The sequence below is a fragment of the Colletotrichum orchidophilum genome (genome assembly GCF_001831195.1).
Source record: "Colletotrichum orchidophilum strain IMI 309357 chromosome Unknown Scaffold_38.1, whole genome shotgun sequence".
Lineage (NCBI taxonomy): Eukaryota > Fungi > Ascomycota > Sordariomycetes > Glomerellales > Glomerellaceae > Colletotrichum > Colletotrichum orchidophilum.
Window position 1 is genome coordinate 198,700 of NW_019172994.1, and position 20,468 is coordinate 219,167.

At 53.2% G+C, this 20,468-nt stretch overlaps 6 protein-coding genes across 6 annotated transcripts; 2 read left to right on the forward strand and 4 right to left on the reverse strand.

The window, feature by feature from the left end:
- Nucleotides 1-401: 401 nt before the first annotated feature.
- On the reverse strand, nt 402-4,025 carry CORC01_05498 (polymerase; the record flags this gene model as incomplete). The annotated part of the gene is made up of 1 exon (XM_022617141.1): nt 402-4,025. The coding sequence occupies one exon, from the start codon at nt 4,023-4,025 to the stop codon at nt 402-404; it is 3,624 nt and encodes a 1,207-aa protein (XP_022476366.1).
- Nucleotides 4,026-7,150: 3,125 nt separating this feature from the next.
- On the forward strand, nt 7,151-9,054 carry CORC01_05499 (protein phosphatase 2C; the record flags this gene model as incomplete). The annotated part of the gene is made up of 3 exons (XM_022617142.1): nt 7,151-7,821; nt 7,872-8,876; nt 8,937-9,054. 3 exons carry the CDS (start codon nt 7,151-7,153, stop codon nt 9,052-9,054), a joined length of 1,794 nt encoding a protein of 597 aa, XP_022476367.1.
- A 1,202-nt stretch (nt 9,055-10,256) lies between these two features.
- Nucleotides 10,257-12,313, reverse strand: CORC01_05500 (serine/threonine-protein kinase nrc-2; the record flags this gene model as incomplete). Its single annotated transcript, XM_022617143.1, has 4 exons — nt 10,257-10,644; nt 10,697-11,075; nt 11,132-11,431; nt 11,491-12,313. 4 exons carry the CDS (start codon nt 12,311-12,313, stop codon nt 10,257-10,259), a joined length of 1,890 nt encoding a protein of 629 aa, XP_022476368.1.
- A 3,274-nt stretch (nt 12,314-15,587) lies between these two features.
- Nucleotides 15,588-16,559, reverse strand: CORC01_05501 (uncharacterized protein; the record flags this gene model as incomplete). The annotated part of the gene is made up of 1 exon (XM_022617144.1): nt 15,588-16,559. The coding sequence occupies one exon, from the start codon at nt 16,557-16,559 to the stop codon at nt 15,588-15,590; it is 972 nt and encodes a 323-aa protein (XP_022476369.1).
- A 1,158-nt stretch (nt 16,560-17,717) lies between these two features.
- CORC01_05502 (short-chain dehydrogenase) lies at nt 17,718-18,688 on the forward strand (the record flags this gene model as incomplete). Its single annotated transcript, XM_022617145.1, has 5 exons — nt 17,718-17,769; nt 17,837-18,131; nt 18,189-18,301; nt 18,354-18,547; nt 18,599-18,688. The coding sequence occupies 5 exons, from the start codon at nt 17,718-17,720 to the stop codon at nt 18,686-18,688; spliced, it is 744 nt and encodes a 247-aa protein (XP_022476370.1).
- Nucleotides 18,689-19,039: 351 nt separating this feature from the next.
- CORC01_05503 (uncharacterized protein) lies at nt 19,040-20,150 on the reverse strand (the record flags this gene model as incomplete). Its single annotated transcript, XM_022617146.1, has 2 exons — nt 19,040-19,481; nt 19,531-20,150. The coding sequence occupies 2 exons, from the start codon at nt 20,148-20,150 to the stop codon at nt 19,040-19,042; spliced, it is 1,062 nt and encodes a 353-aa protein (XP_022476371.1).
- Nucleotides 20,151-20,468: the final 318 nt, after the last annotated feature.

Below are 20,468 nucleotides of genomic sequence, written 5' to 3' on the forward strand. Positions count from 1 at the left end.
CGACAGGCTCAACCGCTCACTGAACCCATCCATATATTCTGCAGATAAAACTACCATAATATTTGTATACAATTTCACAGGCTGCATGCTGAGCCATAGACATGTACTTTTGTATCGGATTCTATTGCTGTGCCAACACAGAAGGTTGCTCGGCGGTTCATAGCTGCGGTAGAAACAAAGGATGTGGAGGACATTTTTGACTGGAACAATAACCTAAAGCCATTGAGAATCAAGAAACTAGACTATGCCGCTATGGACCTTGTTATGATTTCCCTCATCCCTTGACTCCTATGCTTGATTTCTTTGGATGCCTGTCACCTCCATGTTAACGCCTCATCATGAGCCATCTTGACAGAGAGAAAACAGTCTTATAAGTCCACCTCCCTTATCATGTACGTCTTTCACTGCGCATTGGCAGTCATATCCAGGTCGGGAGGCACCTGCCAGCCATGGGCAGCGGCAGAGCGCTTATACGCCTCAACAGCCTCAAAAACACCATAATCGCTTCCTCCAGCAGGCTGACCTTTCTCCTGGCGCGCAAGTCGTGCTGGGAAGGGTTGGAGATTACACATGGCCACGCGAACCTGGAGAAGAACACCTTCCATGCTGCTGACAGGGCTCCAACCGCTGTTGGTCAGGAGCTCCATGCACATGGCACCGCCGGCTGTGATGTGACCACCGCCTCTCTGTGAAAACGGCAAGAAACGAGGGCGAATAACGCGGATGAACGGGGGCGAGAGAGGAAATTGGCGGCCGAACCTGATTTCGAGAACAACGCTGTCGACGCCTGCTCGCTCCATATCTCGCGCGAGGGGCAAGGACTTATCGAAGCTGTGCAGCTGAACAATCCATTGAAACATGTTCGTTATGTTTTCAAAGTCGATGTACCAACCGAGTTCATGAAGAGGTGTCTTGGCCTGCAACTTCTGCAACTTGCTGAGCTCCTTTCCGATGACCTGTCGTCCTTGGTCCGAGGCCCAGCTGGGGGCAGGCAGCTGAGGCAGTGACTCCATATCAAGAGTGGCCGGCGTGAAAGGGGTCTTGTCTGGGTCAATATGTGGTTCGAGGTGAAGCGTGACAGTCTTTGTGTCATCATCGTCAGCCTCTTCGCCCTTTTGAAGGTCAATGATATAGTCGAAGTCATCTGGCTCGTCTTCGCCCGAATCATCGACCAGGACGATCGGCTGAGACGGCAAGGATCCAGTCACTGTGGATTTCTGGCGCCATCTTGGCAGCGCAGCGGCTGGGACATCCACCTCAATTTTGCCAATTCCCAGCACTTTCCACTGGGGATGTTGAGAGATGTACTCTGGCTTGGGGGCCGGTGTGGCTTCCTGTGTAGATGCGTGTTTCCGTTGGATAACGAGATAGCGACATTGGATCCAATTAACCTCATCGACCACATAATACGGCGATATGGACTTGAACTTCGCAGGACGGTTGATGATTTCGCAGAGACTCATTGCGGCGGATAGCTTGAGTTCCGAGCCCGTCCATGTCGAAACAACCAGTTTATTGCAGTAGTGCATGCTTGTTTCAAAGTCGCGTGCGAAGTATACGCCGTGTCCAAAAGCGCGTCCGTTGACGGTATCCTTGAAATCCAGACCTGTCCTGATGATGCTGTGCCAATTTCCGAGCTGACTACCGTGCCAGGCGAAAAGCGTCGGGTGCTGCGTGGTTGCCTCCTTTTCAAGCTCTTGCTTGAAGCGATTCTCTTTTTCAGGAGATCCCTGGGCAAATCGGAACTGCATCCAGTCGTCACTCAATCCGACTAAGCGTTCGCGCTGTCTACTCTCTGTCGCTTTGATCCCACCAATGTCGAGGTCCACCGGTTGATCAATTTGTACGATAAACGAGCGGTTGGAAGCCACGATCCATCGAAGCAAAGCTAGAGCCGACTTGGAGATCATCTTGTAATCGGTTAGAGGTGAGCCTCTGTGACTGAGAAGAAAGTCTCGCAGATGTCTGATAGGGGGGATTGTTTGCACGAGAATCATCAACGCCTCTCTCTGGTAGGCTGCACTCAATTTGTCGAGGTCATAATTGTAGAGATACAGCTCAGCATCTCCCTCCTCATCATCGATCCTCCCCTTAGAGCTATAATCAATCTCATAGGCTGATGCAGAGGGTTCATTCGACCGATGACGAGCAGGACCTGTTTTGTTCAGTAGTTTTTGAATCGACATGATATGGTCGAACTCGAACACTTTGCCGCCAATGTTGCCGTCGTCGTCATGAATGGTGTTGACACTCTTGACGCGGCAATGGTGCATATCGACATTTTGCCCGTTACCGCTTAAAGCAGGTTTGGCCAGAATGATCATGTCTCCAGGTCGCAGCTCCAGCTTCTGCGAGCAGTCCACGTTGAACTTCCCGGCGGAAATTTGAGCCCAGACTAGAATTGGCGTGCTCGTAATCTGAGTCTCTGCATCTTTTGCGGCCTGCGTGGATTGTTGGGATTTGCGCGTGGACCACGATGCCATGGTCATCGGCATGGTTGGCGTTGGTGTCAAGACTCGGTTCAGGATGGGAACTTTGATGGCCAGACCCTGCGGCCATTCTCGAATCCGGCCACTTTCCAAAGCAGCAGCGCAAAAGCTGACCAATAGATCGACGATATAGGGGCGAGCGATGATGTCGTGCTCAATGCTGGGACCCAGACCTAAAGCCATGTATTGATAGAGACAGAGAGGGTAGTCGCAGACGTACGGCTTCAGAGCAGTAAATCCAGGTTCCGTCTTGCGGTGGCACACCAGGCAGTACTGCGTGCTTTTGACAAAGTATCGCAGAGCGAATTGCATAGCAATCAAAGGCAAGCTGAGTTCTTCGCACGGCAACGGGCCTGGCGCCCGTGGGTTGTGGCGTACATAGTCTTTGTTGAGTGACTCACGTGTGGTCGTTGAGACTTGGGCATCGTTGTCGTTCAGGCTGTGAGAAGTGCGGCTCCGGTTCGGATCGAGATTGCTCTGTTTCGAGTTGAAGCCACGCAAGTGCCCATCTTTGGTCAGGTCCTCCAACATGTCCTTTGCGCCGTCCCAAGAGACGCCGTAATTCAACCGAATCTTCAGAAGCTTGGCAAGTTCCTTGTTCATGAAATTATCCATCGAATCCGAAATGGGCATTGAGCAGAAGGCCGCATCTCGAGAGTTTCCACTTGCCAAACCCTCTTCCGCTGAGCGTCCCTTGGCAGTGTTGAACTTTGGGCTGAATGCAATGAGTGCTGAGCTGAGAGTGGGCTTGAAGGAGGCGCATTTTCCAAAGCTGAAGTGCATGGAATTCGAATGGCCGGACGGGAGGTTCGTGAAGGTTTCCACGCAAGGATAACCTGCATCATACTTGTATAGTAATACGATGTAGTCGAAAGCGCTTACTTCCCAGGCCTCTAGCGTGTCCTCGTTGATTCCCAGGTGGGCAACCGGAAGAGAAAGGGAAAAGATGCAACTCGTTTCGTTCTTGGCAGCGTGGCTCAGCAGAGAGATCTTGAAACCAGCCTCCTTGGCCTTCTGAAGATCGTCGATTAGACGGCTAGTGATTTTGGGTGGACTGTTGGGGGTGTCGAGTGATTGCGGAACAGAATCGCCTGCAAAATCAAAACCAAAGGCGGTGTCGTCATAGTCGTAATCATTGTCCTCCTCGTCCTCCTCGTCCTGGTCAACATCCGTCATTTCGACGTCTGTGTCGTTGTCGTCATACGACGAGTCAAGTCCGGTGTTCAACTTCTTGGAGATCATGACAAGTGTGTCGAGTATGCTTTTGCCCTGACTAAAGTTGGGAACATTGTCGAGGACCTCGGAAACCTCGCTCGAGACAGACTCCTCGATTGTGAAGGCGACAAAACCGAGGCCTTGTGGATATTCGTCCACGTCCATGGCAACGAGACGAACGTACACAGGAGAGGATAGAGCGTTATGGGAAAGAACAAAGGTGATTTCACCGTCGTCATCTCCCTTTTTGAGGCCGGAAATATGCTCAACTTGCTCTCGAGAGGCGTGAGCCAAATCGCTGCTGAACTTGCGGCGTGTCATCGTAAGAAGTAGTGATAAAGCAATGAAAACAAGCCAAATTGATATCCGAGAGTCGCAACGTGCCACTCCAAAAAAACATCCAGCGGTGGCCGCTGTTTCTAAGAAGAAGGTTAGCGGATTATTTTTCGTACCACTTGGGACACAAAGAGTAGTGCGGAAATGAGCCCAGTGTGTGGCATTTTGACTGGTGGTATCAAAGAATACGTTCAAGGACACTTACGATGGATCGCTTGGCCTAAACAGATGTGAGTGTGTTTCTTGCAGGAATATTTCTTGGATCCTCCCAATGAATGAAGAGCCGGTGAAGTAGAAAGGAAGAGGTACTTATGAGACGAGGAGTCGCATATTGGCCGCCAGGGAGGTGAAGATGGATGAAGTTGGGATAATTCGCCAGACGATGGACGGAGTCGTCGAGGCAGGGAGGTATGGTAGGTGGTGAGAGGTAGGTAGAAAGGACTCAAGGGTAATGGAATGGGAGTGCGCAGAGGTAGGTACCTAGATGGGAAAATAGCGGGGAGCGGCATAGGCAGACAGGTGCATCTGGTGAGAAAGAAGGCAGTGACTAACCCGGCGTTCCTTCCCAAGGTCGTGGTAATACTCTTAGTTACCCAGGTTGGGTACCTAAGATGAGGTAGGAGAATAAAAAATTGATGGCAATTGGGTCAAGTGTCAGATTTGGTGTCCTGGGGAAGGAGCGGATGTATATGAACTGTGGAAAATCCGAACCCTCGCTGCAATCCGACGCCAGTCTTCCATCGGTCCAGAGTACCTAGATTGGATTGTTGATACTTGTCTAAAGGCAAGGTGCGTGGGAGATAGGTACAATGAAGACACGAAGAGGTGTTAACCAGTCTGTTGGCTATCCGTTGGTCTGGGTATGAACCTGCCTTATCATTCGTAGAGAAGTGAACTAATTACGACCTGGGCCCCATTTCTGGCCATTCTTGGCCGTAAAGGTCGAGTGCGACGGCTCCGGGGCGGGCACCAAGCTCCGTCGTGTTCCCACTTGTTGGTCGGGGCAGGCTGTCGCCTGCTGCCTGCCCCCTGATACCAACAGTCTGCAAAGGCCGTACCAACCGCCATAGCCATAATATTGTGCAAGAAAGCTCATTGGGTGGCGTGTCCAGCAGATTTTATGTCTTCACGGTTTCTTAGTCACAGGTTCTCCAGGGTTGAATGGGAGTTGAAAGCTCTTACCAGCAGCACCTTATAATGACCTGATCATTACGGAATTACATAAGCTTTCTTATCGGACGTCGCGTCCGGACACGGCCCCACGCCGGCCTTCCCATTCCATAATTCGGGGCACTTTCAGCAATGGCGTTTGGTCTTTATCAAGCTACCAAGTCTTGTTTTGCGCCCCCACGAGACTGTCATTAAGCTACCTAGGGAGTACTCTATGTTTGCGGCGATACTGTATCTTCATCTACCGAGAACATAGTGGGGCCGACTTACACTGACCGGACCTAAGAAATAGCGATAGCGTGACTAGCAACCTTCGCACTCTGATGTACGAGCTAGAGCCTTCACGATGTATAAATCACAAAACAGACGAGACTCACGCTACAACTTATGACATTTCAAAGTATTCACCTCGGCTAATGTCGCGTACCGTCACTGTAATTGCCAAGTTTCCTGGTGCCGCGTGTAGTCTGCGTCAGGTCCTTGCAGAGCATAGGGGATGCCGTCTGTTGTCTGCCATATTTTGTGTCGAATATGAAATAGATAGTAGTCACACTTAAAACTGATGCTCATTGAATCATCTCCTGACTCTGACCGAAGAATTTGGTTGGAAAGCTCCTCACAGAATGGAATCCTTCCCGCCTTGCAAGAGGCTTTTTGCATTTCGCATATCATCCGGCATGGCTGCTGATTGCCTCTTGGTACAACTTCGTCCGATCCTGACCATATCCGCAAGACAAGTCTCGATGGAATAATGTTGTTCAACTATTGCGCGACGCGGATTTACATGACAAGCTACGAGCTATCCAATCTAATAATACCACTACTGCGAGGCCATTTCCTCGATATAAGTGACGAAAATTTCCGTACACTCCCCGGAATTGATAAAAGGTGAGTTTCAAGCAATGGAGGGCTTTATGAATGCGTGGAGTCAACTCAAGCCACCCGTGGTGATGGAAAGAAAGGGTTGGGGATGGTGTGACTACTACCTGGGTACCCGGCCTTAGGTACCAAACGTGCCTCAGGTACAACCACAGGTCAAAAGTCTGGTTACAGCAACATGGCTTTCCCCACCGGGTCCTTCCTTACTAACAATATTAATACTCAAATAAAATAAATGAAAAATAGATCAAAAGATTCATAAGGAGCAACAATTCACATCATAGATTAAAAAATATATAGAATAACCTTAGTATCTTATCCTGCTACTCGGGAGTAGAGGATAAATTACGGGGTAAGTAGTGTAGTAATTAGGTGGGAGGCGTATTGCTGTGACCAGACTTTTGACCTGACATTGTATCCGTAGTTGGACCGAATTGGTGGGGAAGGGGTTGCCGGGGCCTGTCTCACCGATAAGATAACGCTGGGTCAGGAACGTTCCTAAGGTAAGCTACCTTAAGGAACCTTCAGGTAAGGTAAGCTAATTACCGTGCTACCTCAACCGGGGAAAAGCAGGTGAGCATTCAAACTCCTTCAGTTTACTTTGTCCCATCACAAGCAAGGCTAAGAAGCTTATACCGCCCACATACGACTGGCAAACGAATCCCAAAAATATCCGGCAACACATCTCACGCCTTTGGTCCCGTGATAGGCGCTAGTATACCTGTCTGTCGGTCATCACCTCGACTGACTTGCTCCTCTCACGTTGCTATAGATAGCAACCGCCACCACTAATTACGGACGAAAGACAGACGGTATCCATACCTCCACTACCTAATCCGTACCAACACGCGACACCACGGGCCCACAGCGCTACATTCGACTGCACCTGCAGTTTCCCCAGACTACCTACACCCGTCTGCGGCCTGAGGCACGACAAGACGACTTGGCAACCCACCGGTTGCTTCACTCCTCAAACCCTCCCACGACGCTCTCTACACTCCTCATTGGACTCGGACCGCCTTCCAGTCCAACCGCCATTCATTCTCATCTCGCTGCCCCAAATGCATCGCGCAGCAGTGAGGGTCTTACGGACAACTTACCGATGTACGGCTCGTAGCTTCGCACGCAACAGCCGACGGGGTCTCTTGGACCATAACCTATCCTCGTCCTACGCTACCCGCCAAGGCCTGCGATCTTCCTCCTCTTATCAACACCACCCCGAGCATGCTGTCCAGCCGCTAAAGTCCTCCATGTACATACGCCGCTTCTCCGTGGCCCTTGTATCCACCCTCGTCGGCTACGGCGCCTGGTACTCCTATAACGGAGCCGGCCTCGATAAGGCGTCGAGCTTGACGAGGAGCTTCACCTCCGGACCCACTGCCGGCGGCGATGCCGCCCCGACCCGTTCTGTTCTCGTCGTAGGCGCAGATCAGTTGCATACTGGTACATTCGTGGGAGAGGGACCTATATCAAAAACGACAAGCGACGACGGCCGTAAGGTTATCGAGATGTTGACACCCGAACAAGCTACCGAGAAGCTGCGTAAAACGGAGCAGTCCTTCCTCGTCAACAGGGGACAGGGCGTCCTGCGTTACGACTTGGTCCAGCTCCCTAGCAATGACCCCATTGAAGACGACCATGCTGAGAAGATTGTCGAGGTGCCAAACCAGGCCGCGGGCGCTGCAGGCAAGAGTAACGACTGGATGTTCTGGGGCGTCTTCGACGGCCATGCGTAAGTTGCAGCTATGGTATCTCTTTGGATAGATGCTAATTACTCAACAGCGGCTGGACAACCTCGGCAAAGCTGCGCCAGACTCTAATTGCCTCTGTCGCTAATGAGCTCAACCAGACCTACCAGTCATCCAGTGACTTGTCTCCGGCGGCCGATGCTATCGATACCGCCATCAAGCTCGGTTTCACTCGCCTGGATGACGAGATTGTCAATCAGAGCGTCGAGAGGGTCCTTAAAGCTGGTTCAAAGACTATGGCTGCAGAGCTCCTGGCACCTGCTCTATCTGGCTCCTGCGCCCTCTTGTCCTTCTACGATAGCAGATCCAAGCTTTTGCGCGTTGCCTGCACCGGTGACTCCCGCGCAGTTCTCGGGCGTCGATCAGCGTCCGGTAAGTGGACTGCTACCGCCCTATCGGTAGACCAAACAGGTGGCAACCCCGACGAGGCCGCCCGGCTGCGCAAGCTCCACCCAGGCGAGGACCGAGTTGTGCACAACGGCCGAGTCCTTGGCGGTCTGGAACCGACCCGCGCGTTCGGCGACGCAAGCTACAAGTGGAGCCGTGAGATCACCAACAGACTCCGTGAATCCTTCTTTGCCCGTTCCGCCTCTCCTCTTCTCAAGACCCCCCCGTACGTCACCGCTGAGCCCATCGTCACAACCACAAAGATTGAACCTGAGAATGGAGACTTTGTCGTCATGGCCACCGACGGCTTGTGGGAGATGCTCACCAACGAGGAGGTTGTTGGTCTTGTCGGCAAGTGGATCGAGAACCAGGCCAGCGGCTCTAGCTCGCAGTTCGATTCCACCTGGTCCAAGCTCTTCGGATCTAAGAAGTCTAGCCTGCCTGTTGAGCAGGCAAGCGACAAGAGCGTTGACGGCCAGAAGACGCCCATCCGTCTGCAGCAATGGGGAATTTCTCCCGACGCCCCTGAGCGATTCGTCGTCAAGGACAAGAACGTGGCTACGCACCTGGTCCGTAACGCCCTTGGTGGCAAAAACGAAGAGCAGGTCTCCGCTCTGCTGACCCTGCCGTCCCCCTTCTCGAGACGCTACAGGTGAGTCAGGTTGCAGATCGAGGTAACACATGATGCAGACAGGCTGACCAGGTGAAACAGGGACGACTTGACGGTGCAAGTCATCTTCTTCGGCAAGGGCGAGAAGACGGGCTCGGTCAACCTCAACGAGGAGGCGACGGCCCCTTCGAAGCAGCAAGCCGTCAAGGCGAAGCTTTAGAAAGCGCCTCCACGAATTTCATTTCGGCGAGACTGACTGCTGCAATCGCCCTCTTCCGGGAAAGCGCCAGCAGCGCACATGTTTCGTTTTTTCTGTATGAATTAGCGTTAACCCCCCAAAAGGCAGCGTAAGAGAAAACTCTGGGAGGTGGGTAGGATAAGGCCCTGCCATCTATTGACACAAGAAGAGGTGTTGGCTCTGGGAAAGCGAATTACAGCTCATGATGTCTTTTTGAGGCATCTGTTCAGAGAAACCAATGTTTGTTTAGCGACAGAGTCAAGTTTACTGTTTTTAAATGAGATTCGCATGGCCCGCAGTAGTGAAGAGCAACGGAATTAGATCATTACTTTACCTGATGTTCAATCACTCACTTCCTGTGAGATCCATGACTGAATCCCGTGCTGTTCATGTGGAAAAAAGTTCTACGGCATCGGATTGAGCGCCGAGTCCGCCACTAATGTGCATCAAACTCCAGGTCACACACAATTCTTGCGCAGTGTATGATTTCTCAAGCTTTTTACGTTTCATTCATGGTTAATGATGGCAAGGGTTTACAGAAACCAAAAAAAGATTCCCCTCCCAAAGGAAGTTTTTTCTCGTTTTTTTTACTCAACAACCACACGCTTTCACAGCATCGCTACCTTCTTCTCACTCCTCCACTCGATGCCTCGTCTCTGTCTCTCTCGCTCTCTCGCTTCTGTTCTCGTCTCTTTGAAAAAATCAGTTTCCCAAACTCGATGAACGCCAATGGAGGACTTCCCTCCAAAACGGGGGAACCGGATGATAAACAACAGGAAACTCCTAATGATGAAGGCACAAATACCCTGTGCTGCAGGCTGAAAATTTTTCGTGAGAAATTCCGCGGACAGCTCTCGAGAGGGGGAAAACCGTGAGGGTCTTTGAAGTGTGGTCTCATAACACAGATAGTTCCTCGACTCAAGGCTCGGAACGTTATTCTCTTTCCTCCGCTCGCCTCTTGTCAGTTATCGTCTCTCTTCAATTTCGTCGCCTGTAAATGATAGTCCGTGACTGTAGTTACTGCCGGCCGAACAACTCTAGCTCTTAGACTGTCGCGAGAGTCGTCTCATCTCATCTCCCTCGACCCCACCGATGAGCGTGGCCAACTCCGTTGACCCGTTCCTGCAAACAAAGCCCTTTGCCCGCTGCTATTGCCAGGGGTTTGGAGGTAGTGACGCAGTGGATCACGAGAGATTTTGCCCACTCTGCTGTGAGTGATGGTCGTCGTCTCCATCGTGGTGCAGTGTGACACTGTTGAACTCTTCGAAGGGATCGACAACTTCACCACCGGGAGTCGTCAGGCCGCTATCCAGAGGAACGCCCTTTAGGTTTGCTTGCAGCGGGTTAGATCCGCTCAAGTCGATGCTCTCGCTCTCCTTGACGTTGCGGAAGTTGACGGTATCAATGCCACGTCCAGTGACAGGTACGATAGGAGGCTTCATATGTCGAATCAATGCCCACTGAGTCGTCTTGAAAAATGGATGAGCCTTGATATCCGAGGCACCGGCCTTTGCACCTAATCTCCGGTTCTCGTCCTTGATCAGAAGTTTGCGAATCAGGGATTTGCAAAGACTACACTCTTGTCAGTTCACGACTCTTCGGTGTGTCGCCATTTGGAGCTTACTTGGATAGTTGAGGTGCCCCAGCATGGTCGGGGAAGGGAATGTCTTCCCTCAAGATGTTCGCAAAAGTCGCGTTTCGGTTCTTGCCCTTGAAGGGAGTGGTCCCGTAAAGCATCTCGTAAATCAAGATGCCCAAGGTCCACCAATCCACCGCACTAGTGTGGCCGCTACCCTTAATGACCTCCGGCGCGATGTACTCTTCGGTTCCAACGAACGAATTGGTGCGGAAGTTGGCAATGCACGACCGAGTGTCGATGTGCAATGAGGTTGTGCTGGTACCTGTCTTGCCAATGACCATTGTGGGCTTTCCACCGAGATCGGACTGCTTAGACAAGTCAAAGTCCGAAAGCATGATGTGGCCCGACTGGTGGAGCAAGATATCTGCGCAGCATGTCAGCAACCGATTGGTAAGCGCGGAAATGGCTCGTACGACTCACTCTCTGGCTTCAAGTCGCGATAGATGAATCCCATCAAATGCAGGTATTCCAAGGCCGCAGTGACCTCTGCGGCGTAGAATCTCGCGTCGTCTTCGGGGATGCACTTGCCGGGGCGCGTCTGCAGCGCCCTGAAGAACTCTCCACCACTGCAGTATTCCATGCAGAGATACAGATAGTCCTCGGATTGGAACGAGTGGTACAGCGTGACAATGAAGGGGTGGTTACTCGTAGCTAGAATTTCTTGCTCGGCGAGGGCGCGCTTGATCTTGTTCCGCTTGATCATCTCCTTCTTGCTCAATACTGCAACGAGTCAGCACCACATCGGCGTTCGGCTGCTGAATCTCTCGGTTTGACTATACCTTTCATTGCATAGAGACGACTGCTCTTTTTCTCGCGGACCAGATAGACCTTGCCAACATCTCCCTTGCCAATCAACTTGATCTTGTCGAAACTTTGCGGGCCGACTTCGACATCGCGAACCTTGATGGAGTTGGAGCTATACGTCCTCCGGAACGCGAGATTCGTACGATTGGGTGGCGGTAGGTTTCCGAGGACGTCCTTGTCGGGGACGCCCAGGGTAGGAGCGGACGCCTTGGACGGGTCAACCATCTCAAGGGTGCCCGAGTCCTTGTCAAGAACCAAAGGATCCTTGCTCAGCTCGGCGGTGGCGGGACGCTCGGCGCTGCCCTTTCCTTTGGAGAACAAGCCCTGGGCATTGGGGGCGCTGGCGACTCTCCTAAGTTTCCGTGCCAATTCCTCTCGTCCGGCGCTCGTCGTCTGCTGCTCGGGGCCGCCGTCAGGACCTTGAATCTTGAAGTTTGGGGTGTCTGGAGGGCTGGGAGGTACTGATTCGTTGTTATGATGGCGAAGGCCCGGTTGGCCTTGGTGGGCAAAGTAGGGGTTCGCGTGCGCGGTCGGGCTGAGGGCCTCGTCGAGGGGGTTGCCTTCGCTAGCGGTGGTGTTGGTCCTCAATCGGCCGACGGTGCCCTTGAAGAAGCTGCTGCCGAACTTGCTCCGGATTTCTGGGCGGGTGGCAGCGGCGTCTTGTGAGGAGTGGACGTGAGCAGCGGAGGACTTCTCCCTGTCACGGTCGGCGCCGCTGTTGAGGTTGATGCGGAAGAGGTTCTTCAGCTTCTGGTTGAACTGGGCAGCGCCATTCTGGTGGGTTCGGCTGGCAGGCATATCGGAATCTCGGGGGTGCGCAATCAAGCGACCGATGCCATGGCTGACGGGACAGTTACAGGAGAAGCGAAGAGGGCCGACGATGTTCGGAAGTGCGGAGAAGAGATGGAGCGGAAGAGGAGCGGCAGCGGCAGTATGCAGGCAGGCAAGTCGGGGTTGAGTAGGTAAGGTGAAGGTGAGAACGGGGGTGAGGGTGAAGCAAGTGGGAGGAGCGTGGGACTAGATGCTAAGTGTAAGTAGCGTCCAAAGGGTAGGTAGGGTGGTGGTGGTGGAGGAGGTGCAGTAAGCAAAGCAGGGAAAGAGATAGGTAGGTAGGCAGGTAGGTGACAGAGGTATGGAACGGTAGGCGGTAGGCGATGGACGGGGAGGTGAGAGTCCAAAGTGAGTTAGTAATGTGGGCTTAGACGTCCTTCCGGACGGGCTTCACACTCCCACACCTTCACACCTTCTCATAGGCCACTCCCCCCCGCTCGTTGGTCGCTGGTCGTTGGTCGTTGGTCGTTGGTCGTTGGTCGATGGCCGTGGCCGTGGTCGAGGTCGAGGAGGTCCTGGTCGTAGTCCTGGTCTAGGCTCGTCACCCATGGACAGTGGCTTTCTCTCCCTCCAACAGTTCCCAGTTCACAGTCTCCGGATGCACCGCCGCAGTTGTAGTCAGTCTTCTATCTAAGGCAGGCGCCATTTGGCCCATTTGGGGGAGTTCACTGGGTCTCGCTCTTTCTGTCGCCGCCGCCGCCGCCGCCCCCCGCCTGGGCGGGCTCTGTTACCTCTCGACGGGCCTGTCCTGTGTCCAGTGGCTCTCGGGCAGTGCACCGCGATGCACAGGGGGTACCTAGCCCCAGTGCCAGCCCACGCGAAAGACGGCAGCCAGCCAGGAAATGCGCGCCTTCGGGGGGGGGGGGGGTTAGAGGGAGTTTACCAGGTGACTTCCATCGCCTTAATACTGTGCGGCGTGTCCAGGGGGGGCAGGGGATGGTACATTGACCTACAGATCAGAATGGGACGGCTTTTTGGCAGGGATGTTCCGCTTCAAGCGGGCCCGGCCTGGGCCTAGGTTCCTGTACATAGTAGGTTCCTGACCTGCCTCTGGGCGGGCTGCTTGCAAAATGGCAAAGACGGGAATTGGGATGGCTTTGCTGACAAAAGGGATTTGGTCCGGCGATTGGTGCTTTTTTTGCCGGCCTTTTTCCACGCCTCGCAAATGGACTCTTCTACACTACCTTAGGTACCTAGTATGTCCGGATACCTACAGAGTACAGACTACAGGCATTCAGTTGTTCGTCCACACCACCTTCAAGACAGAGAGACTATTACTCGCCAACTCTATCTCTAGTGCCTCTCCAACCGTTGATGCCTTTGCTTGCTGAGCTTGTTCCTCTTTTTTTCACTTCAAGCGTTCTGGTGCTTACTCATGCATCTTTTCCCGCTCGTCCAAGTTTCGACGATGGAGGCAGACTTGACTGAGGATAAACAAACGCACAACCTCTGGTGCTTGGTACTGAGCGTATGCCACGCTCTAGGGCCAAGATACGCCGGCGCCAGCTCGAGATACGAGGCTCACCGGCAATTATATGCCAGAGCCCCAGCACTCACAAACCTCCCATGCCTCTCAAGGTGACCATCATGTCCCCTACGTCCCTGTTTCTGTCTCTGTTCTCGTGTCTCTGTGTCCCACGAGGATCCCCGCCGTTGACATGTTTTCCCTCGCCCTCGAGGGCTCGTGCAAAACACCAGCAGTGAGGGGGAGAATTGATCAATCATCAGACGAATATGCAAAAACGGGCACAGATGTCGGGGCAAAAAGCCTCATTGTGTTTGATCTCGCAGGCCATTCCACGTCTGCCGCCTACCACCTATGACCAGAGGATAGGGAAGAAAGAGAGAAAGAAGAAAAAAATATTTGAGGTTGTTTCTGAAATGTCTAATAAGACACTGTCGCACTGTCAATACTTTGCAAGACATTCATCAGCCACCCGTCCTCCAAGGTTTACTTCACGCAAGAAATGGACGGCCATAGGTACTTCACTTGATCCTGCATGCCGCGTATCGTGTAGGTAATCAATCCCGCGCTAACACCGACAGTCTCCTGCAGCAGTGGCGGCGGGCTGTTTCCCTCCATTCCCTCATTGCTGCGTAGTCACCCCCCCTCAATCGGTCCATTTCAGCCATCCACACCACTCAGGACCGCGCGGGTTTTTGACCGGCGATCCAGTCGTCTGGGGCACTAGAGGTTTCCCGCCTGCTTGTTAATCAAGCTCGAAAAGACTTGACCAAGCAGAAAGAGTTACGACCACCGCGGGGGCCGCCATCCATCGCCACCTTCCGTACCTAGCTGGTGTGGTTCGTCGTGTCGTGCGCTTTCCGACGAATCATCCCGCCCAGTCTCTCACTTTTTCTTCTGCAGTAGCACTTTAGTCCGTCGGCCGCCTGTCGAATTGCTATGCTGCAAGGGAAGTATTCTAGACTTGGTCTATAGATTCTTTTGGTTTTTATTTTCTTAGGCGGTCCTCTAGGCTCTGTCTCGTCTGTTCCCGTTGATCCAGATGTCTGCTTACTCTGTTCGTTTCGCCCACCCCGAAACCTCTTTAAGAAGAAACTGGATTCAACTGATATCCGGGAAGCCGGCCTACTTCCCACCACCTTGCTACGCGCGAGAGAGGGCTGGGACATGTTTCTTCCCTCACAGCGGCCCTCCCTGGATGCCGAGGTGTCACTCCACCTTCGTCTCCTCATGCAACGTTGAGCAATCTCCCCCACAAAAAACCGCACCTCCCCGCCGATGATGTAAGATGGAATGCGACCAGACTCTTCCCTGGCGCCGTTTTCCCTTCCTGCATCAGCCTGAACTGTCAAATTTAGCAAGAGCCGCAATGCCAAGCCATCCCTCTCGAAAGAATAACCATGCTCCGACACACGACGACTCTCCGGCTCATCCGCTACCCGTCAAGTACAAGTGAGGCCACATTAAATCATCCATGCTTGTCTGGGGAAGTGGGAAACCGCTCAACGGCCTTTCCAGCAAGCCGAACGAGTCCGTCGCACGACTTCCAGGGGCCTTCTTTGCAGCGGATACCCCCGTTGTCCTGAAGTCTCCGTCATCCCAAAGGAGGCGCAGTCGGTCAACCCTCATCCGAAACCATGCCATGAAGCTTAGTCGTCACAAGCATTGTCAGCTCGCCTCGCCATCCAGTGTTTGTCGGTGGTGTCGTAGCCGCCCTCGCCAGGACTCGACCCGCGACTCACAACTGCTTCCTTGCGCCACATTCCATCAGCCACTTCAGTCTCCCTCAGCCACCTCCTCCATTCCGTCATCCTCGTCCTCGCTCGGCAGGTTCTGGTCCCTCAAGAGCAAAAGGTCCTTGAGTTTCCGCCTATTGTTGCGCCACGTGTACAAGTCCTCTTCCTTCTGATCCCGGATTGACGGTGTGATTTGGTTGCCGGCCTTGTCAAAAAGGTAGTCAGGGAGCTTGGTCCCATCATCGGGAGCATATCGCTTGAACGACACTTGCGGCCCGTCCCCTACCTGCCAGGCGATTGGAAGCATGTGGAGATCCTCCAAGTGAGATTTGAGGTCTGCCGGTGTGGGGAATTCTCGAGGTGGCTGCCGATCGGCGCACTTTGCCCATCGACATCTGGCTGCTACACTTTTGGCATGAACAATCAGCACATGCTTTTGCAGAGTCGCAAAATTGTGAAGCTCGGCCTGGCAACCCTTCCACTCGCAGATGTATGTGTTGAAATGCGGGTTTAGACTCTCGTAGATGTCTCGCGGCTTTGGTGAAGCTGCCTTGGGCGGTCGACCTCGCCGTTTCCCCGCGTATAAGGCGCCTATCTTGGGCCTGTCCGGCCGCAGCTTTCTCGGTCCACTCTCGGCGGCCTCCTGTGAGGCTCTGTTGCCCATCAGAGCAGGTCGAAAGCCCTTTGGCCGGCCACGCTTGCGAGGCTGCGGTGGAGGAGTCGCGGCCCCTGGCGAAGTGACCTCTGGCTCATCTTTGATGGCTTCTGGTAAGGCTGGCTTGGCGAGACTCACGCCCAACTTTGCTTGAGCTGCGAGTTTTCTGAATTGTGGTGAAAGATCCGATATCACCAATTCGTCTGCGTCGTCCTCGACCGTCCTCACGGCGGCTGTTCCCGTGCGCTTACGAGGACTGGATTCCAGAATGACGGCGAACGAGGACCGCGGCGCTGGCTGAGCTGTCGATGTCCTCGGCTGGGTCTGAACACCTAAAGTGGAAGAAGTCGATGGCATGCTGCTGCCCGGTCGACTCAGAAACTTATCTAGCGTGCGTTGTCGTGGGATGGGCGGATGGCCCGGACCCCGCGAAGCAGGATCATTTTTGATGCTTGAGTCCAGGGAAAATAATGGTGGCATCATGAATATGCTCAAATTCGACAGGTCCTAAGATGTATAGAAGTCTTTGAGCATGTTGGTGGGCAAGATGTTGTTGGTCTTGGTAGGTGCCCGAAGTGCGTAGTCGTAGTCAGTCGTGACGAAGTATTGTGAGGTTTGCTGCGTGTCTGGTCTGTACGAAACCAACCTAGGTAGGTAGTGCCGACTTGTTGGGTATCCGTAGTTCTCCTCGAGCGATCGACCAGGGATGTGGTATAGGTCGATCTTGAGGTCGAAAAGATGAGCTAGCGACGCGTTGATAGGTTGCAGGCGCGACTCTTGTTGGAGAGAAGGAGCTGGCAAAAAGCGGGGCCCTACCCTTTGAGGGCGGTTCGCACCGCGGGCAAGGATCGTAGCTCCCGACTCTTATTCCATGTCACTCATCCTCATTCTCTTCCTTTGCATCACAAAATCCATCGCATTATAATATGAGCAAGGTGGCATTTATTATTCTCGTGATACAGATATCTCTTCATTGTGACAGAGAAATTGCAAGCGCTCAATGGTGCTGGCGAAGCAGTATCTCCCTTGAGGGACAGGAAGGCGACGAGCGAAGGGAATGACCGAGGTAGAGCGGAGAAGGTTGTGCAATACCTAGATCAGCCTATCAATTGCGCGGTGTCTAGCTCAGAGGTAGTTGATTATTGATCTAAATTCATCATTTTCAAATGTTTTTGCTAATCGATTCTCTGATGTTCCCTTGCACGTCGCACGTCGCACTTCACGCCGGGTCGAGGGCCGTAATTGGAGCACTGCCGGAGAGGGGGCATTAATAATCGGGCATCCCGTTCGGCCCTCCGCATATGCCGTCATGGATCCGAGCAATGGTCTAATCTCACAGTGCCATGCCGACCATATGTAATCCTCGAGTAGAAATAAAGCCACATATTCCATCATCTATTCTTCCTACGAACTTCGCATCACATAAAGTCTCATTGCAATTCATAGTTCCTAATTGACAATCGTCTTGATAACATCACTCAAAAACTCCCTAGATACCAAGTTGTCTGATTAAACATGGCCTCCAAGTCATTCTACGCAATCATATCCGGAGCGGGTTCCGGCACTGGTCAGAACTCATTTCTACCATAGCGTAGCCCGCGACGTACACACAGTCGAAGCTAACGCAACCGCAGGCCGCGCAGCAGCCGTCCGTTTCGCAAAGGCGTACCCAGTCGTGCTACTCGCCCGCAAGCCGGAAAGTTATAACGCCATTGTAGACGAGATCAAGCAGGCTGGCGGCCAAGCCTTTGGCATCACGGCTGATGCCACAGATGAGGCCGCCGTCAACGCCGCCTTTGAGACGATCAAGAAGGAGCTCCCCGGAAGCAAGCTCGCTGCCGCCATCTACAACGTAAACGGTGGTTTCGCCCGCAAGCCGTTCCTTGAGCTCAAGCGGGAGGAGCTTGACGCTAGTCTTGATGCCGCGCCGTACGTGAGACCTCATCCCTGATTTATACGAAGCGATTTAACAGGCATGGCGTGCAGAAAGGGTTTCTTCACATTCGCGCAGAAAACGCTTCCCCTGCTGCTTGAGTCGGTGCCCGACTCCCCTCACCCGCCGTCATTGATCATCACTGGAGCCACAGCGTCCATCAAAGGTCTGTCCTTGAAGCGTATATTTCTTGAAAGATGACTGACTTAATGCCGTAGGCAGCGCATTATTTGGAAGTTTTGCGGCGGGCAAATTCGCTCTCCGCGCCTTGGGCCAGTCCTTGGCGCGAGAGTTCGGTCCCAAGGGTGTCCACGTTTCACACGCCATCATCGATGGAGGCATCGACACCCCTTGGGGCAAGGCCTTCGTCGCCAATGGCGGTGTAGAAGATGGCAAGATATCACCAGATGCGGTAAGTGACTTCGTAGCATACTCAAACGACCCCTTGGCTTACAACATCAAGATTGCCGAAACCTACTGGCACCTGCACACGCAACACCGCTCCGCGTTTACTCAGGAGGTTGACATCAGACCGTACGTGGAAAAGTTCTAAGCACGAGCAAGGTTGGAACTGGAACGAAGGGTGTAGAGCATAGATCTACGTCATGATTGAATGTAACAACCAGCGTTCTCTGGCCTCTCTCTAAGTAGCCAAAATCCTCAATATATCCCATCGGTAGTCTCACGAGTACTCAATTTCGGAAGTTGATGTGCACGTTGCGTACGTAGTCATACTTCATTGATTTTAGGTGTGAGAGTAGACGGATCTGCCACCGTGGCTTGGCCCAGCATCCACACGGCCACCGGATGAACCTGGCTTTCCAGGTGCTCGGAATCGGCCTGTTTCGTGGTGATGCTCGCAGCCTCGGGCGCATACTAGAAGGGTTCTCCTCTTTTAGCGAGCTCAAGACCCGGACGCTTCGGTAGCTTCCGTTTCCGGTACCACTGGTGGAACAGGGCCACCATTGATGGCAGCCAGGCGTTCCTCTTCCCTCTTTTCGCGAAGAGCGTTGGTCTCGGCTCGTAGCTTCTCCAAGTTCCACATTCCGTCGTCTTCGTCATCGTCGTCTTCCTCATCATCGTCCTCCGTTGTTCGCCAGTTGCCACTTTCAAACAGGGCACGACCAGTTGCTTCCTTGGCCTTCTTTGCCTGCTCCTCAGCCGCCTTCTTGTCCAGTCGGTCCTTCTTCCATTTGGCGAATGACTCTGGCGTGACTGGTGTGAGGGTGCCGGTGAGTTTGTGTCGTTCCGACTCGAGGAAGTCTTCCAGGGTGAGGGTCTTGAGAGGTGACTTGTCCATGAGGGCCTTTTCGGCCGCTCGCTGTTCCTTGGTCTTCAAGATAAATCTGTGACCGCGTTAGCATAGGGGTTGACAGCTGGACTGACGTGACTTACCCTGGTGGCAGAGCATGCTTGTACTTGCACTTGTCGCCGCCGTTTGGACAGATCCAGAACCATCCGTATTTGCCGTCTTCGATGGCCTCGACGAAGAACTTGCACACCTTGTCGGTAGTGGTCTGTTGGTTGCCCTTCTTGGAGAGAACAACAGAGCGAAGCTTCTCTTCGTCCCAGTCGGCAGAGGTCTCGGCCTTCTTTTTCTCCTCTTCCTCCTTGCGGGTATCGGTATACAGGTTCTTCTTCGACGTTTTTCGTTCGTCTTCGAGGTTGTGAGAGAACTTGCACTTCTTGCCCTTTTCGCAGTTGCCCTTCTTGTAGAAATTGCAAACCACCGTTTTGGGATCGACACCGAATGGAACCTTTTGGATCTGCATGGGCTTGTTCAGAAGCATTTCAGTCTCCCTCTTGGCCTCTTCCGCCGCCTTCTTCTCCCGCTCCCTCGCCTCCTTCTCCGCCTGTTTGCGCTTCTCTTCAGCACTACCGCCGTTCCTCATCGAAGAAGCCATCTGGGCAATCTGCTTCTGGGCTGCGCCTCCCTTCTTATTCTTCATGCCGAAGGTCTTGTCCTCGACCTTGACGGCCTTCTTGGCCGGCTTGTCCACTTTCTTGGGAGGCATCTTGGCGGGGTATTCGGTTTCTAAAGACGAGAAAAAGTTGGTGGGCAGAAGCAAAAGTCTTCTGCAACGACTGAAAGACCGCTTCTGGCGGCTTTAACTTTGGTCGTGTTGTTTTGAGATGTCGACAGACGATTCGGTAGGGTCCGCTCAGATCGACGCAACGCAAAAAGTTATCACACCAATTCCAAGAAGAGTGGGAGCGGCGTGGATGAAGTCAGAAGTCCAAGGCTCGGTGGGCGGGTCACGTGAAGGGCTTACATTGGTGGGGGCGGAGCGTCACAACAGGCTCGACCAGGGGGATGCGGCACTAAGTAGAGT